The sequence below is a fragment of the Leptodactylus fuscus genome, chromosome 9 (assembly GCF_031893055.1).
Source record: "Leptodactylus fuscus isolate aLepFus1 chromosome 9, aLepFus1.hap2, whole genome shotgun sequence".
NCBI classification, from domain to species: Eukaryota; Metazoa; Chordata; class Amphibia; order Anura; family Leptodactylidae; genus Leptodactylus; species Leptodactylus fuscus.
Genome location: NC_134273.1, coordinates 85,321,250 through 85,339,862, shown reverse-complemented (window position 1 = coordinate 85,339,862; position 18,613 = coordinate 85,321,250). Strand labels below are relative to the sequence as shown.

Sequence of the window (18,613 nt, the reverse complement as noted above, 5' to 3'; positions counted from 1 at the left end):
TTGCCCATAGAACCCACAGAGTGGGCAACTAACTTGGGCAACTTAGCACAAGTGACTAGCGATAGGTCAGCTCTGTGGGCAACAAGGTCACTTTAGTCCTAAATGAGGCCTATTCAATTAACTTTATTTATACAAACAAAGAACAATCCTCAAAGTCTCCTCAGATTTTCAGTCACTTCTTTTCCAAGGGGCGTCTAAAAAAAAAAAAATTAGTTCATCTCTGTGGCCCCATATACATGTCTGTATATCATCATATACCTGTGCATGTGACATCAGCATCTGGAATAAAGAAGCGGCCATCGCTGCCTCCACTGAAAACAATGGGAAACAGATTCCACACAGACTAGACTGAATCCGCCTCAAAACCAGCGGCAAATTCAGTCATGTGAACATTACACTAGGCTCACGCTAGCATTGGCTGTCTGTTGTTCTGATCCATCAGGGGACCAGATCTAGGGACAGGCAGAACACTAAAATAACTAACACTTAAAGACGGAGCGCGATAGACCCGACTGACTATAATGGGGTCTGTCAAGTATCCATTGTTTTTAGTCGAAATACTTTTTCGCCTGACAATTTTAGTCTTCTACAGAGACGCCGATGCATAAGTGAACGCAAACCGGTCACAAGACATCATATACCAATACAGAACTACTGTCACTTTGAACAGCTGATCCGTGGCGGTTCCAGGTGTTGGCCCACCCCCATCCCTTATACAACATCAATCGCCTAACCTATGGAGGAGTCATCAATATTTTAGTCCCCGAAACTCTTTAACAAGAGTGATCTGGTAGATCCCAGGATCAGTTCTGGAGGCAGGAATTGTTGCTAAAAATGGCTCCAAACCTGACCTTTTATATTTAGTTTAAAAGAATGGACACTCAATGAATCTCCTTACAGTCAATGGGATCTGTCGGGCACTGCTATTTTAGCGGTCGGTATGTCCATTGTTCTGGTCCTTCGACGAACCACAACAACAGACACAAGGGCACAGATGTGAACAGTGTTAACGGTTAATATAGAATACAAACTGTGCCAAGAAAATGGCATACATGATATACAGGAAACTTATAATGTATAAAATTATATTGTGTTTGTCACTTTTTGCTAAAAAGTATAGAAAAGGGGGCGTGGCTACAAGTCGTAAAACGTGCCCGATTTATTCATGCTAAGGAGTGGCGTAAGGAAACGGAAGAAAATCCCTAAGATTCTGCCACATTTATCATAAAGCGAGTGCCGCTGCAATAAATTTAGAACGGTAATTTTTTGGTTTTTTTAAATACATTTTTCAGTTATCACGTCAAGGGTTAATTTTGGCATCTAGGCTCAGTTTAACACCTGCTCCAAAGTTCAAAGCGCCGCTCCCTCAATACAGGAGAAATTAAGGCTCAACAAAAGGCGCGATAATCACGAACTGGATTTTTTTTTTTTAACAATATATTTCAGTGATAAAAGGAGGCAGTGAGGCGTTCCAGACGTGGGGAAAGGGCAGATGGCAGGTGTCAAGGTTAGAACTGAAAAGCAGAAAATCTGAATAAGAAAAACGCACACGGTCCAAGTGATGCATGAAAAATTACAATTCCCACATTGGTTGTCACCCAGCTGTCCCAGAGCCCTGAACAGCAAGGCAGCAATGTCTTAGACAACTCTCTGATAACATCTGCGAAAGACAAAGAAGAAAACCATAAAAGCTGTCAAACCCTACCGGGCGTTGCGACCTGAAGCAAATACTCATCTCTGCTCATTCCTGCAGACTTCATCACACCCAGGTGCTGCCACATATAATGTCCCGGGGCAGCACCTGATCGTAATAAGAACGACTGCAGGAATGAGGAGAGGCCAGCCTGGGCTTTATATTAGTTTAAGGGTATGGTCACATGGCGGAATTTGCATTCCATGTGTGAACATTACGCGCGACAGTGCACCAGCATCCCATCGCGGCATTCTGCTCCGGATTAGGCCCAAATGAGTGGGCCTAATCGGGACGCAGCGAACGCCACAGTTGATTCATCCACGGAATCCGCAGCAAGAAAGGTCATCTCGCTTCTTTTTTCCACTACTAGCTAGCGAACGGCTCCCATTGGAGACCAGGGCCATTTCTCAGGACAATCCCAAGAAAAACCTAACAGTTGCAAAGATATAGTCTAAGGGTCTGGGATCTGTATTCATTTTATGTCACTTCTAGTGCCTCACTTGCATTAGATTTCCAGTGTGCCCTATCTAAAAGGACCCTGAAACTGTAATCCATTTAAAGTCACGCAGACGCCATTATGACACAGAAAGGGTTAAATCTATCTGGCTTCACTGTCCCTTTATTTCACCGGATGAGCCAGTCCAACTCTGCCCAGCTGCTCTGCCTCCCGGCTTGGCTAATATTTATCATGGCTGCTGCAGCGGAGTGCCAGGTTGCACGGGCCTACTTGTTCCCAGACTATTTTTTTGCATGATACAAAGGGCTTTCTGGCAGGTGCAACCGGGGAGGGGGGGAAGCGGAGGGGAAACTTGGCTTTATCCAGAGGGACGGCAAATTACGCAGCTTGGGAAAGAGCAGATAAATAATAATATTTAGCGCTGTAATATTCTGCTCTCAGCAGCGGGGATATAATGTGTATCTGTGGATCAGGGCTATGCACGCAGTCAAAGTGCTGATAATGAAGCACTTTGGCCAGAGGGAGAAATGTCAGCGCTGCCTGCCAATAGGGATGGCACTGTCCCTCGCAACGCCATTTACTCAGCTTCCAGATCGATGCATTGCAGTGCAGTAAATCCCCGATGTGGCAAGACAAGAATAAAACGCATTTCCCCCTATAATTAATATCTATACGTCACTCTCTGCTGCCAATACGAGGCCCCGAGACGTCCATTTCTGCCAATATGGCATCAGACACTGGGTGTCCTGCAGATATTACAGTGCCCATACAGGGAAGATATAAATCACATATTTAATGGATCCTTTAATGCGACAGTCACCGCCTTGATATTAAAGCACAACATCAACCACGCAGTTTGGAGCACCCCTTTAAGGGAAGGGTGATGTATTAGAGCGATGGGACAGACGCCTTTCTCTTTTCATGATGTGCTGGCGTTGCAGACAGGGAGGAGGGGATGGCGTACTACACGAAGCCTGGCACTGATCCATAGATCCATCTTGCCATTAAGTGCTCTGTGACTATATTAATACTGGGACATGGTTAGGAAGAGGAGGTGGTGGTGGATGCCGTCACTAGAGGCCGCTTCATAAATCAGCATCGGGGTGACCCATGTGAGAGCGATGGGAAAGAGGCTCAACCACATGGGTATAGGAGAAGCCTGGCGTATGCGGACAGGTCACCCTAGTACCCATGTAATAACCTGAGGTGTCACCAATTTGTGATATATGGCAAAAAGCACCTAAATGTAAATGATAACATCAAGATGACATCATGGGATTGCAGCGACGCTCACCCTACATCTTACAAATCAAACAGAAAAAGTCCTGGCTGCCATATACAGAAGACTAGATCAAGGGGTATATGGGGGTGCGGAAGTCTTAGTTGCACTTAGGCTGAGTGGGGGGACACATAAGATGAAGATAGTACAATATGTGGGGCTCTGTGCCGTACATAATGGAGGGATAAAAGGAGGCAGTGAACGGATTTTACATTGGGCCTGCAAACGATCAGGGGAGGGCCCAGCATGCCAGATTTACCTACAAACAGTAGCCAATGCTTTGTCCCTAATCAGGCCCAATAGCCATGATTAACATATCAAGCCTCTGACTACATCACGGATTGTCTGTTGGTAAATCAAGCCCCGCCCCTGGTGCACTTGCTACCGAATATGCACCTCCCTCAAACGAGGATTATCAATACATTGCTTCATTGGTTTATGGCCATCGAGGAATGTTTCTGCTCCTGTTACATGGCCCTATTATTGGGTCAGGGGGCATTTTGGACCCTATAAGCTTAAAGTGATCGCGCCGCCCTCCACGGCTGGTTTCACGGGTGCCTATGACCAGCTACTACTCCTGGCACATAAAATCACGATCCAGGACTTCATGTTCCGCATATGGCTAGATGAAAGCTCATGTCGCCACGGCTCTCGCACACCTCTACACTCTGCCGTAACCCTGCAGTTCCACTCAGAGATGAGTTAATATTCTGCAGCGTTCCTGCTCCAGCAGAGCCTCCGAGCGACACAAGCTCATCCAGTCGGCGTTAAAAGGGGATGGCAGGAATGGAGTAGGGAGCTGGGAGGTGCGGTGATCCGTGAAATCACTTTATATCACTGCCACCAAGGGATGATAGATGTTGCCACAACAACCACAGCTCCCATCGGCCCCCTGACTGGCAGTTCAAAGGGATTTAGGGAATGTGACTGTACAGCAGGGGAGCGGAGGGATTGGGCAATGCCAAAGGGTTAACATCAAAGTTCAACACACCAACGACAAACATAAAGGAGGCCGTTGTACGAGGGTGCACAAGAAAAATATGGAACGCTCATTACAAGGTATTTATTTTTAGAGTTCCTTCAAAATCAACATTTAAGAAGCTCAAGAGGGGGCGGAGCTGTGACAACCATTTAGTGACGCATAGCATAGTATTTGTCGTAGGCGTAAAGCTGCCAATAGACGAAAGGAATCGACCCAATTCCCATAATTGATAAGTGAATTAGAGGGACTGTCAAGAATTACAAAAACATGGGTGCTGACTTACGAAAACAGCGCCACACCGATCCATAGGCTGTGTATGGTATTGCAGCAAGGGCCCATTAAAGGGATATTGCCATGTCCTGTACTAGTAACATATCACTTGGATATACCATCACTTTATAGTCAGTGAGGTCCGTCCTACGTCAAGAATACAGAGGCTGCAGGGTCCATTACGTGCCGTGGCCCCTTTAGACGCCATGAACAGAGTATACATTCAAGATAGGGCAGAGTTTGCAGCGGATTACAGTCAGATGACATCCAAGAGAATTCGTCTTGTATTCACATCCATTCTGATGACACAGACCAGAATAGGGCCTGTTCCATTTTCATTGGCGCTGACCATCAGTTCACAGATGGCGATTGGACGTGTGCATGGAAACTTACAGTCTTCCCTTGAAAATTTGCAAAATGGCGACCTGTCATATGGGAGATTGCCACATGGCTCCTTTCATGCGAGTGGGGTTGGTAGAAGCGCAACCATGCAGATGAAGTGAAAAAAAACAGCAGGGGAGTGACAACAACTCGGCCGATGTGAGGAAACCGTGTTATTCACCTCTCCTGGGCTCTGGAGTGATTCCCTGCTGTCTGTGGCACTTCTGGCTAACGTTGTGACGCTGGAGTCATGTGACGGTATGTCCCCAATCAGCGATCCCTGGGCATTCAGCCACAAGCACCGGAAACAGCGGTAAGTCGCGCCGGAGCCCAGGAGAGATAAATAACACTGGTATATATTATTCCTCACCTCCAAATACAACTCACAATGTCATAACACCAGTCTCGGTTTTTTCCTGAGAGTTTATATTCCCCTATACCCTGGGACTGCAAGAAGTGATAGGATTCCCCACCAGGAATCTTGTAGGTTCATGGTCGCCCCTGCAGAGGAGTGGGGGTGGGGTGCTGACAACTGTCTTGAACACATTTCTGATTTTAGAATTGTGGTTGTCAGTCACTCGGCCGACTCCGCACCAAGCGCAATGATGAAGGAATAGGAAGAGATCCGGCCCGCCGCTTGGCATTTGCCCAGGTGCCTCACCTCGCATTACCCAGTATAAATGTGCATCATCTGCTCCAAGCTGAACTCGGCAGCTCAATTTGTGTCTTCAGATTTCTCGCTCGCTCTCCGCTTCCTGCATATGTAACAGGATAGAGACTGCTGCTGCTGTTTACTACTACCCTGCTTTGTCTCAACAAACTCTCTGGGAAATGACAAATACAGCTGCACACCAGCAAAAAACCTCCACAGCAGCGAGCGCTTCCTCGCCGTCAATAAATAATTACACTGACAATTAGCTCATTAAAATCAAACCGCCTCGTTAGGGAATCTCTCGCTAAACATTGATACTGATTCCGTGCCATGGAGGTGGGGGACGTGGGGGGGCTAAACGGGTGAGCGGAGGAGAGCGGTAAGACCCCCAGAAACAGAACGCCGCCCAAAAATGTAAGAAATTAACCATTCATCGTGCTAACAGCTTACAGTATCATGTGAGGTTGTCACAGCCACGCCCCTTTCAGGAGTGTTATTTAAAGGTCTTAGAATTTTGCTTCAAGAGATTGTCAAGGCTTATTCTGTAGTAATGGAACTACAAGCAGGGAGTCACAGGAGTCAAAGCAAGAGGCCAATAGGAATAATCTAAGATACGTGCTGAGCGTTGGGTGGTTGTCTAGACGTCCATCAGATTATGTAGAGGAGTATGAGAGGACAACCCAAACTGCAACTATGTATGATTAGAGAATGATAGGATTTATCTCTATACTTAAAGTTAGTGTGTCACCAGAACCAGTATATCACCCCAGCCCTGCAGATAGATAGGTTACTGTCACCAGAACCAGCATATCACCCAGTCCTGCAGATAGATAGGTTAGTGTCACCAGAACCAGTATATCACCCCAGCCCTGCAGATAGATAGGTTACTGTCACCAGAACCAGCATATCACCCAGTCCTGCAGATAGATAGGTTAGTGTCACCAGAACCAGTATATCACCCCAGCCCTGCAGATAGATAGGTTACTGTCACCAGAACCAGTATATCACCCCAGCCCTGCAGATAGATAGGTTACTGTCACCAGAACCAGCATATCACCCCAGTCCTGCAGATAGATAGGTTACTGTCACCAGACCAAGCATATCACCCCAGCCCTGCAGATAGATAGGTTACTGTCACCAGAACCAGCATATCACCCAGTCCTGCAGATAGATAGGTTACTGTCACCAGAACCAGCATATCACCCCAGCCCTGCAGATAGATAGGTTACTGTCACCAGAACCAGTATATCACCCCAGCCCTGCAGATAGATAGGTTACTGTCACCAGAACCAGCATATCACCCCAGCCCTGCAGATAGATAGGTTAGTGTCACCAGTACCAGCATATCACCCCAGTCATGCAGATAGAGAGGTTACTGTCACCAGAACCAGCATATCACCCCAGTCCTGCAGATAGATAGGTTACTGTCACCAGACCCAGCATATCACCCCAGTCATGCAGATAGATAGGTTACTGTCACCAGACCCAGCATATCACCCCAGCCCTGCAGACAGATAGGTTACTGTCACCAGAACCAGCATATCACCCCAGCCCTGCAGATAGATAGGTTACTGTCACCAGAACCAGCATATCACCCCAGTCATGCAGATAGATAGGTTACTGTCACCAGACCCAGCATATCACCCCAGTCCTGCAGATAGATAGGTTACTGTCACCAGAACCAGCATATCACCCCAGTCATGCAGATAGATAGGTTAGTGTCACCAGACCCAGCATATCCCCCCAGCCCTGCAGATAGATAGGTTACTGTCACCAGACCCAGCATATCACCCCAGCCCTGCAGATAGATAGGTTAGGGTCACCTGAATCAGATGGTGTTTTCTCCATGATAATCGCTGCCAAGATATATTTATCAGTACGCACATGAGCTCTTTGGAGCAACGCCAACACCCTTGTTGCTCCTAAGGGCTCATATGAATATTGATAAAAACAGTGATATCTTTAAAGGGCTTGTCCAGGCATATTCTCTCACCCATTTTGGAGTGACGCAACTACACGCAGGGGAGTCACAGCTGCCAATTGAACTGCCCACTGCTTAACAAGCATCATGTATGGATTTCGTTAAATAGAATAGAAATTGTGTAAGATAATTGCCGCGCGTCAAACGGTTGCCTTAACACTCACTATAGGATTAGGCAAAGGTGTCTACCAGGACAACCCCTTTAAGCTCCTAATCTGTAGCACCATATGAACTGAGTATGATATATGTGTACCTCTAGCCATAAACAGGATGTCCAGGAATACAAAAAAATGAGGGGTGGGGTGGGGGGGTTGTTTTTTGTTTTCTTAAAGAAACAGCGCCACTTTTTAGGGTGGCTTTATCTGGTACTGCAAGTCAGTCCAAGTAGCTAAATTGGGAGTGAACTGTAAAATTAGACACTGCCAACAGAGGTAGGCAAACAGGACATGTGACCCTTCTCTTAGGGATGCGGGTTACTATTCAGCCCCCTCGGGCACTTTAGGGGCCACAAGGCTCCTAGGTTATTAGTAGTGGGTGAGCTGATGCAATGTAAAGGCCTGGACAGAATAGCACTGCAGCATAAGACATGAAGGACGGAGCGTCGTTGCAGGAAGCGTCACCTCCTCTTAGGCCCCAGTGCACATACAAGGATATGTCTGGACACTTCTCCAGCACTGCAATCTTCTTTAAATTCCCCCCACATTCCCTCTGCAAGCCCGCACACAGACCTCTCCAATGACTGCATTACGCTTTCCACTAAATCAACATGCAGCCTGCAAAATATATTCAGCTCCGTTATTTACATACAAAACATGCCAGACATTAATATTGTGATATACAGGTACCCATCTCCTGCACAGACTGGGGGAGAGGGGGGCACTGTAATAATTTACGTCACCAGGTCTGAGTAGCCCAATGCTATACATCATCTGATCAACAACGTCACCCTGAGCAGTATGGAGTTTTGTTTATCTAAATCCATTCAGCTATTCCAAAGATATAAGCCCTGCTAACGTTGATACATATTAGGATCTACTAGCCAAGTGGGCGGTAATACTGTGGTTACTCTGGGGGGCAGGGTCTCTGTGTGCTGTATGTCAAGCAGTGTTACCGCCCACTTGGCTAGCAGAACCTAATGTTCATCAACATTATTAGGTTTTATATCTTTGGAATAGCTGAATGGATTTGGATAAACAAAACACCAGAACGCTCAGGGTGACAGCGCCGATCAGATGAGGTATATCATTGGAGTTTTTTCAGACCTAGTGACAGGCTCATGGTACTGATAAGACCCCAAGGGTGGGCCCCCTTAACGATAAAACTCCCAAGACCTTGCCCATAAAGACTACCTGTCCCGAGCTCACCAGAGAGGCTTATCATAACGCTGCAGAGGACCTCGTGTCCATTTTTTTTTTTTTTTTTTTTTATACCTTATTTCTAGGCCGACATAACACTGCTGGAATTTACAGGCCCAAAGCCTGAGGCTGCACTACTGAATGATTCTACCCTCCGATTTGTCAAGTGCAATGTTGTTGGAGGGATCTAGAGCAAATATATGGACACTGATATAGATCCGGAGACGGCAAGAGCTTTGGTACTCCACCTGCTGTGAAACTACAACTCCCAGCATGCTTCATTCGCAACTATGGGAGCTCTATTAACACCAGAACAAGTGCATGCTGGGAGTTGTAGTTTTACTAGAGCCGGATTGCCCAAGGCTTCGTCTCACTGATGTTCATGTGTAAGTGGGGTTCCAGTTTAAGGGGTAACAGTCTAATAAGATGTCTTCCGCAGGGTCAGTCTAACAACGAAAAACGGACGCATTTTACGGTGGTCGATAGTCTATGCCCAATGCCAGTCATTATGGGATTATGGTAGGATTATACAGGACTATGGTTTCCCTTAGGGGTGTATTTTTGCAATATCCTACACCCCTATTCCCATAAGGTAAGCTTGCCCGCCTCCCTTCTTACTGTGCATAATAAAACGCATTTATTTACCAAGTGACCTACCAAATGGGATGTCGCTAACGCAGCGGTACAGGAGGGTCTTCTGCCCACACTCGGCTCTCCCATTCCCCCATCTTTCCGCCTTCCCGATTATTCCTCCCCTCCTCACATTCCTTCCTTAGCTAATTTCCCAAGGGGGCGCCCGCTGAGTGACAACATAAAGTTAATAAATGATAATTAGTGCCAGGAGAGAGAGAGCGCCACACGGCTTTCGGTAAATCCTACAGCCCTCGCTAATGATGTCCTAGCAGGGGGAGATTAATCCCAAACCTGGACCCCTGAATGTCCCTTCCCCACTGACAAGTCATGGGGAGCAAAAACCAAACAAGCTGATCTTATTAAGGAGCTGGAGCGAGAGCGTGTACGCAGCGAGACGGCCGCCGTTAATTAGCTCTCTGTGCATGGCCGTGCATTAGCTATGCCCGGGCTAGTGCCGTGTACACAACACTTTACAGAAGCCACAATCCGCAGCTTTTGTCACATGTATCCATTCGGCGGTTAGCAGATTCGACAATGTAACAAAGGCGCGACGTAAAGGCGCCGGAACATTCCACCGCCCTCTCCTCGTTACCACGGACAAGTCTCTTTATTACATTCTGGATGCCAGATTGCAGGAGCAGAATCACTGTGCTGGAAGTGCCCTACTGTGTATACTACCGCCATTATAACTGCATTAGATACTACATGGCAGAGGGGAAATGTGAACATCAGTAACATCTGCAGCTCCCCATAAAATCAAAAATACAAGATGGCGACAAGCAATACAGCCGCCATTAGGGTTCTGATAGGGGGGTGTCAGGCAGAGCTGCGTCTTGTGTTTCGTTGGAGGACCAGTAGTACGAAAAACAGTCCGTCTAATGACGGATAACAATGGATCCTATAAAATCAAAAATAAAGAGAGAGAAGCAAACAATATGGCTGCCGTTATGGTTCTGACAGGACACATCTAGGTCCACGTCTATGTTTTTCTGGTTGGTTGTAGGACCAACAGAACAGAAAAACAGTCCATCTCATCACCAAGAATGGATCTTGATAGGATCGATAATGGAGTCCATTTGTCCCAATATCGGCGGATGAACAAAAATTGGTTTTGCAAGAATTTTTGTACAGAGCAACACCAAATGCAGTGTGAACAGAGCCTAAGATTTCCCTATGATGTAAGGTTAAAGGGAGGACGATGCAGAGTCTGCAAGAGGCTAGGGGACAACCAGGATCGGAAGAACTGGCCATATTGGTTGTCAAAAAGATTTAACCATTTTTACCATAATGGCAGAAGAATACGGAAGAAGGACGTAGGTCTCTTATGGTTATGTATACATTTATGTGTGACATCTATATACAGATACCACCGTAAAGCCAATATGGCTGATCATAAGAGACACGAGGCAAGGAATAGGGAGGGGGACTGACAAGAGAGACAAGGTCTTTTCATACGGGCAAACTGAAAATTGGTCTTCATACTTCCTCTAGTCCTATTTGCCTGTATGGTTGCGAGCGTATACGTTCAGGATCATTAGGAATTAAATAGCTTGTATTAAGTGCCTTTATGGAACACATCTTCATGGAGTACACAGCCATCTCAACCCATGAAAACCGCCATAAAAGGAAACACTTTTAGGGTGCCCAATGGAGCCATAAAATTTGCAAGAGTGGGCTGCAGTCCTTAAAGGGTTAACAGTATACCAGTCTGCAGCAGCCTGCCAGGCCTGCCCCTGGAGTACAAGGGCTTTTCCCGCTCGTCCTCTAGGCTCTGCCAGCGCTCGTGTAACAATTCCATCATTCGTCGGCAATATTGAATTAGTTTGAAAACAAAATCAGATCTGCGAGCGTCGGCCTCCTGCACAACAAACTCCCCTTTAACTTGTCAGACAGCTGTTACTCGCCTCGCCAAGAGATGGAAGGCTGCGGCAACAGAAGGCTTCAGGTATACCACAAGCCTCGGGCATGGGTGACCCCTCTATAGATCAGGGAATAGACCTTTTCACCTCCATAATTCCAATGGTCATCCTCCAGCTTGTTGGCCAGCGGCTACCTAAAACGGCTTCCATTAGGACTAGGAGACTGATTGAGATGGTACAAGAGTAGACCTAGAATGGCGCGGCACTGAGCGTACTTGGTATAGGAGTATGAACAGAGCAGAGGTCAAGCAATAAGGGCTCAAGACCACTGGTGGAGTGAACAACAGAGCCCCATAACTAACATCTGGCCACTGATCTTGCAGATAGATGAGAGATGTACATTGTAAGAAAACCTATTTAGGTTTTTGTGGCTTCAGGGTCAGAAACTTTATACAGGAGTTTGTAACCCTTGGCATAGACTATGGGAATGTTACCCTCCCAAGGTTTAGGTTACAAGGTCAAAGTTCTCAAACCTGAGGCGCTCAACCTGATCCAAAGCTGCAAGTCTGAGCACACCGGCAGAAATCGGAGATCACGACCACAGGGTTTAAAGACACCCATTCATTCAGATCCATTAACAACCCCCCACCCCCACCCCAAAAAACAAACTTTTGGATTGCATGGGTTAAACAGAGAAAGTCTAAGAATCTGAAAACGTCGACGCCATCAAATAATAATAATAACAATTCTAATAGTCTTCTCTTTTATATCGATTATAGTTCTGAGCAAGAGCAGAGGAAAATCTATAGACATACATTTTTATAAGGATTAGTTACTCCAGAAGAATCAATTCGCTGACTGGATTAGTTGAGCGTTGGGTCCTTAGGGGGATTGCAAGGGTGGGCCTCGTGGTGGTGGGGTCATCAGAAGGCAAAAATAAAAGGCTATGGAAATAGTAATAAATAGGGTGGGCTAACTACCTCAATACTACACTCTACATCATTTTGGAGACCAAGCCAAAGTACTTGCTACATGTTCCCACTAACACTAGCCTGTTGGGATCCACCAACATTGACCAGGTCCTCCAAAAGGTAAATCAGTGACCGAAGTCCTAAAAGGCTTGGCAAATCCTAAACCTAACGCGTACACAATCCAAACCTTACACCACAGAGTCACCAGTAAGGTCTTGAGGAGGTCACTAGTTCCTCATGGATGGAAATTTACATTTTCTAAATTTCGAAAGATCCATATGAAGTCATCCAACCATCTATCTTCCTATACGTGAATGACGTCCAGTTTTACAATTCGCAAGCAGCCTATGACATCATAGAGTCGCCCAGCATAGCCTCGATGAGGTCATTGGTCCTTCACAGATGGACCTCTTCAACTTTTCTACATTTTGAGAGGTCTACATGAAATCAATACCTACTGTGGCCTATGACCACTTCTGCCATTTGCAAACAACCTAAGACATCATAGAAACACCCAGCCTGGTTTTAATGAGATCACTGGGTTCTCCCAGATGATCATATTTGATTCTTCTACATTTTGACAGCTTTACATTAAGTCAAACATTTATGACCAGTTTTGCCACCTGCAAGTAAACTAAGACAGGACAGTCACCAAGCATGGTCTCGGTGAGATTGCTGGTCCCTCACGGATGGTCATCTTCTCCATATGAAGGTAAGCAAATTAAACTAATATCCCAAATATCCTTCAGCTTCCATTACAAGGACATTGCTTGTTTTGCTGGATTCTAATGAGCAGAACTTGTAACACCGTTCCCTGGTGGTCGTGCTCTTAATTATCCAGATTAGGCTTCTCGAGCATGATAAAAATCTACTTACCCGGCAAAACATCTAAAAACGTATACCATAAATAATACATGGTTGTAGAGATGAGAGAGGTGAAGACACCACCGGGCTCCACCTGTCCCCTTGAGATATATACAGTGTCAAGATTGCAAGTGACGCAGTGGGTAACCAGATAAATACTGCTCTCATTGATGGAGTGATTTGCCCTCGCTCTAATCCCCGGCTATAAATGCAAGCGCTCAGAAGTCTGTTATTACTTAGATCTGTAAAAAGATTATCATTCCCGATAACTCCCAGGCGTGAATTAACCTGGGCCGCAAATCACAAAAAATACATGAAAAACAAATAAGGTTGAAGTCTAGCCGCTCGCGAATCGGATTCTGCGAGGAAAAAAAAAACTCCTTGAAAATTATTGGAAAAGAGAAGCAATTTACCGGCATGGCTCTCCATTCCTCAGTAAGCTTTTATGTACAAGCTTTGGTTGCAAACCTATCAGAGGAGAAGATCATTGTTATCAGCAGAGATATGTGCCGTTACTTCGTCTCTTTACAATGTGTCGACAACCCAAGAGCAATCTGAGAGCCCGCTTTAGTGCCGATCGCTAACAAGTATGACCGGGCATAAATTTTGCCCGGCCGGCATCGTTCATGGTCTTGCTCTTAACACTTGTTTTACAAGAGTGTTCCTTTGCCGAACCATACATTATAACGCTGGACCTTCTAGGGGTTCTGAAGATGGGGCTTTAACATGGGCTCATGAAATAGTGCATCTTAAATATATAGTCTACATATAGCATGACAGATACATTCTAGATTTACTATCGAAGAGCAATATCATAAAGTTGGGTTGATGTTCTCCACCTCACTACCACACCCAACCAGTAGACATGAGTGGCAGCATTACAGAAGGAAAGTAGCCATGTTTTTGAAACCCTAAACAAGTACTTTAAGATGCAAAAATTGTATAGAGAGCCTGAAATCAGGTTGAAAATCAAATATACAACTGGACAGGTCCATAGTCTCAAGAGGATTAAAGGAGGCTATACTTTAGATATTTATCAGTTTACCACCAAAGGTCAGACGTTTTATGGACTTGGCCAGCTATCATCTACTGTGTATGGGCATCTTTAGAGAGCTTAAGGCAGCCATATACCTTCAATAGTGGCCCACGGCCATTTCTGACTCCCCATACACAAGTAGTCAGTTTGGGTGTCCATGAGTACTCAAGAGGAATAAGTTGCGATAGAGAGTTGCTGGTGATTTATCTACTTGAGTAGGAAGGGATCGGCTTTTTATCTCCCCCCAGAATCTGTTGTCAAAGAGAACCAGGAAGCCCCCCAAACACATTAGGTAGTCAGCCCAGCCGGTCCCAGTCCCAGAGAGGGGTTAAGAAAAGTTTAAGTGCAATAAACTTACCGAGTTGATACAACCCAACTCCTTGTTTAAGAGCCAAGGCAGGGACAACTTCCCTTCACCCCTGTAACAGGATTGAATGCGTTCCTTAATCTTGTCCTTGATTTTCTTCAAGGTGAAGAGACACAGAACGGACTCTTTCGGGGGTTTGACTCTATTTTTCTGCCCCTGCGAGAAGACGGTGAAAAGAATGTCTTCCCTTTCTGAGATGCCCAATTCTTTGGCCAACCGTTTCCCAGGCTTGCTCAGGTAGGCATCCTGTATAAGGCGATATTCCACACCATCCTTCATGCAACCTATAGGGAACTCCACATAGGAATAGAACTTGGGGTCGTCGACACAAAGACGGACAATCTTGGATGTAAAGAACTGTTCTCCGGTTGAGTCGGGGGAAGTCAACTGTGTGTCCAGCTGTAGGGTCAAATAGTAGACGAACTGCTCACTGCTGAAGCTGTATACATAGTATATATCAAAAGTGGGAAATTTAGACAAAGTGTCAGAGGGAATTTTGAGCTGTGAAGACACAAATTCGTCCTGGTAGACAAAGCCAAACATTTCTGCATTCTCTTCACTGGACAAAAGTTTCCGACTGGAGAGAGTAGGAAAGTATTCCGACTTGCCGTCAATAGGTGTTCCAACAAAAAGTTTGTTCTGGCCATTGGGAACCTCGATAATTACTCCGGACATTGTGCCAGATTCATTGACACTGGAGAGGTAGTGCTCTTTACGATGGTGGGGTTCTCCTAATTTGAAGAGGTCACCTAGACGCAAGAACTGGCAGATGCCCTGTGAGGCACTACCGCAGGCTATGAGCCGGTCCATTGAGTAGTCCACTAGCAGCAGCTTGTTAACATTATTAGTCGTGACAAGGCCATGAGGGCAAGACTGGACGCTGGGTGGGGGGTAACACTTTTCATTGTCATCCACGGGTCCTGTGACATGGGTGCGCAACAGTGTCAAGTTGCTCGAAAGTTTAAAAATCCTGTTGACTGCTCCCAAGTAAACTTCCCCAGTTTTATTGTGCACCACCAAGTGAGTCAAGCTCCATTCACTTCCCGAAAAAGTTCTAAACAGCTTGGGGGATCCATCCCCAGGAAGAATCCAGGAGCCCCCCAAAACTAAAAAGGTCCATAAATGGAACGAAAGAGGTTTCATAACTTGAACCAACATTTTCAAGAATAATTATAATAATATTACAACCAAAAAATATTGCAAAGAAAAAAATAAATTAAAGGTTGGGGGGTTTGTTAAAAGTTGGGGGTTATGTTTCAAATTGTATTTCCGCGGAAAGCTTCATTTAGGGCATGGTCCTAAAATTCAGCCGGGATATACCTGCAAAAAAAAGGAAAAAAATTGGTTAGAATAATTAGAAAAAAAAAATCGTCATAAACACGACAAAGGTTACCATCCACGAAAATATAGGGTGACAGGGTTCATATGGCTAGCTCCAAATCTGATGCCTTATTTCAGACGTATTCTTCCCATAAGCAATGCCTTTAGGGAAAAATTGTTCTGTAATATGGCGTCATACATGGGCACCATATGGCAGGAAACAAAGGGACTAACAACCCCATAGGGACTCGATGCCTCCGTACAGGCTCCAGACTAGGCCTTGTGGTTATTCTACTCAGATTTGTAGTGTCAATAACAAATTGACTCTGAAAATTGACAACCACCATTCTAATCTGGAAATGTGCTCAGTGCAGTTGTCATGTCACTTCCCCCACTACTTGATTGGTAAGGTGTATTAATGAGAACAAACTAGGGCACATGTGCTCCTTCCTAATGTAAAAATACATAATCTATAATAAAAATCCCCCCAAATGAAGGAACCTCAAATGCCCCGATACATTTAATAATAATCCACCGGTAATGGGTCACATGACCGGTTCATAACCTGCAATTTTTCAGCTCCAGCACGGCTAGGAAATAGTCACCCTCCAGTATATACAAAGCACAAAGAACACAGAGCGAAATTTATCAATGTCTGCCCTCCATTCCCCCCTGACTACAAAAACAAACTAGCGCAGTCAGCCAGAGCTGCAAGAAGAGCACCGACTGTACTGTGAACAAGAACTTCCTGCCCGGAAAGTACACTGTCCTCACAGACATCCATCCTACAGGCCTCCGCCACCGCGGGTTCCTGCAATTGTTCAAATCGCCAGCTACAGATATGGAGAGCGCTACAGGGGGGAAAAATCTATATACATATACACCTCAAATGACCAAACCATCATGTCGGCTATTTTTATAAGATCTCTCGTAATTTAAACCCCATAGGGTAAAAATCATGAGCATGAAAATAACCATTATTTATACGCGTCACCGGGGTTCCCTCTGGAAATGACAGAGTTAAAACATTCGCCTCCCTGCAGGCAGGTATATATGTAATCGGGCCTGCTGACAGAATTAACATGTCGCTTTAACACCTAGCGAGAACAACGCGCACAGACCCCAGCCTTAAATCAAATCACACTACCCCGGAGCGAGCAGTATGGCGGCATTACTGTCCACACACACATATAACAAGAAGTTTTTGTTATTCTCATGTCCTGCAGGATTGTCGGTTCATTTTATGCCAGCGAGCCCGCCCACCGCTGTTTATAATGGACACAGAACGCCAAAGCTGTCCGCTTATCTCCTGTATACACCACAGCAAGGGGGATTTATAGAACTTCTAAGGACAAGGCGCAATTGTTTATAGAGGACGCTGTCCCTTTAAGAGGCCCCAACTTTCAAAAAGTCAGGACGACTCTCAGCTGGAAATTTTTATATATACACGCACAGTATATATATTATACACACACCTATATACGTATGCGTGTGGTACATATATATTATATATATCAGGCAGGAACAATCTCTGACCCTGTAATATTCGCAGGTCTTAGAAGTCATCTTGGACGACCATTATCCCTCTAAGCTACAACATATTTGACAGATAAAGTGACCGATTATTCTGGAAGGACAAGAACTATAGAAACTGACAGCCATGCTGGTGCTTGTAGTTTTATAGAAAAGATTTCCACAAACTCCTCGCCCCACACTAGGATGTCAGCCATAGATACCCGCTAGGCCTAGGCCTGAACACAGTACGATGAGCCGTCACCCAATCAGATCACCGCTTACATTTTTCCACAGGCCTCTAGGAAATGAAAGCTGCCCTCTAATTGGTTGTCGGGGCAAGTGCTCCAATTTCACTTTGCACCAGTTATAGTACATATCCTCCATAGAAATGCATTGCTCCACAGCACCAGGATCTCGTAACCGCCGAGCGTCGCCCCCGATGAGTCGTCACTCCAGCTTAATGTCAAAAAAATTAAAACCTCATTTCTTCAATCGCAAAATAAACGATGTGAACTGGAGCCGGAATTTATGAGGAGTTCAGGATCGTCTGAATTACATGTGAAATATTAAATCACAGGGAGCCGCCGGTAATTCTGCAGGAAAGTGAAGGATTTTAATACCAAATCATTTGCCTATCAGTGTCGCTCAGGCCTCGCACGGCCCACGGATGGAAATGATTGAGGACCGGAGACGTACGCCGAGTGGCGACTTGTACAGCCGGGCAAATAAAAGGCACCAGGCAAGCAAGAAATACAGTAAGACGGAAGACAAGCGGCATGGGATCAGCGTCTTAAAGGAGAAGTTCGAGTATCCCTATTATACATATAATACAGTACTACGTCCTATGGCGGTATTGTAGACCCATCTGGCAGGCGCCTTTAACCATTGCAGTGATATAACCTGTAGATTTAAAGTGGTCCTCTGCGTAGCCCCAGTTAGGTTACACGTGGGCGAATGTGGGGGATCAGATACAACACTGTATAAGGGGAAGGTATCGA

General features: G+C 45.5%; 1 protein-coding gene across 2 annotated transcripts in view; it reads right to left on the bottom strand.

The window, feature by feature from the left end:
* The window catches only part of PLXNA1 (plexin A1), a 222,730-nt gene that overhangs the window by 182,566 nt on the left and 21,551 nt on the right, over positions 1-18,613 (bottom strand). For both annotated transcript variants that reach the window (XM_075286115.1, XM_075286116.1), the window contains exon 2: positions 14,772-16,100. In XM_075286115.1, coding sequence (XP_075142216.1) covers positions 14,772-15,938 — 1,167 coding nt within the window. In that variant the 5' untranslated portion in view covers positions 15,939-16,100. The remainder of the gene's footprint in view (positions 1-14,771; positions 16,101-18,613) is intronic.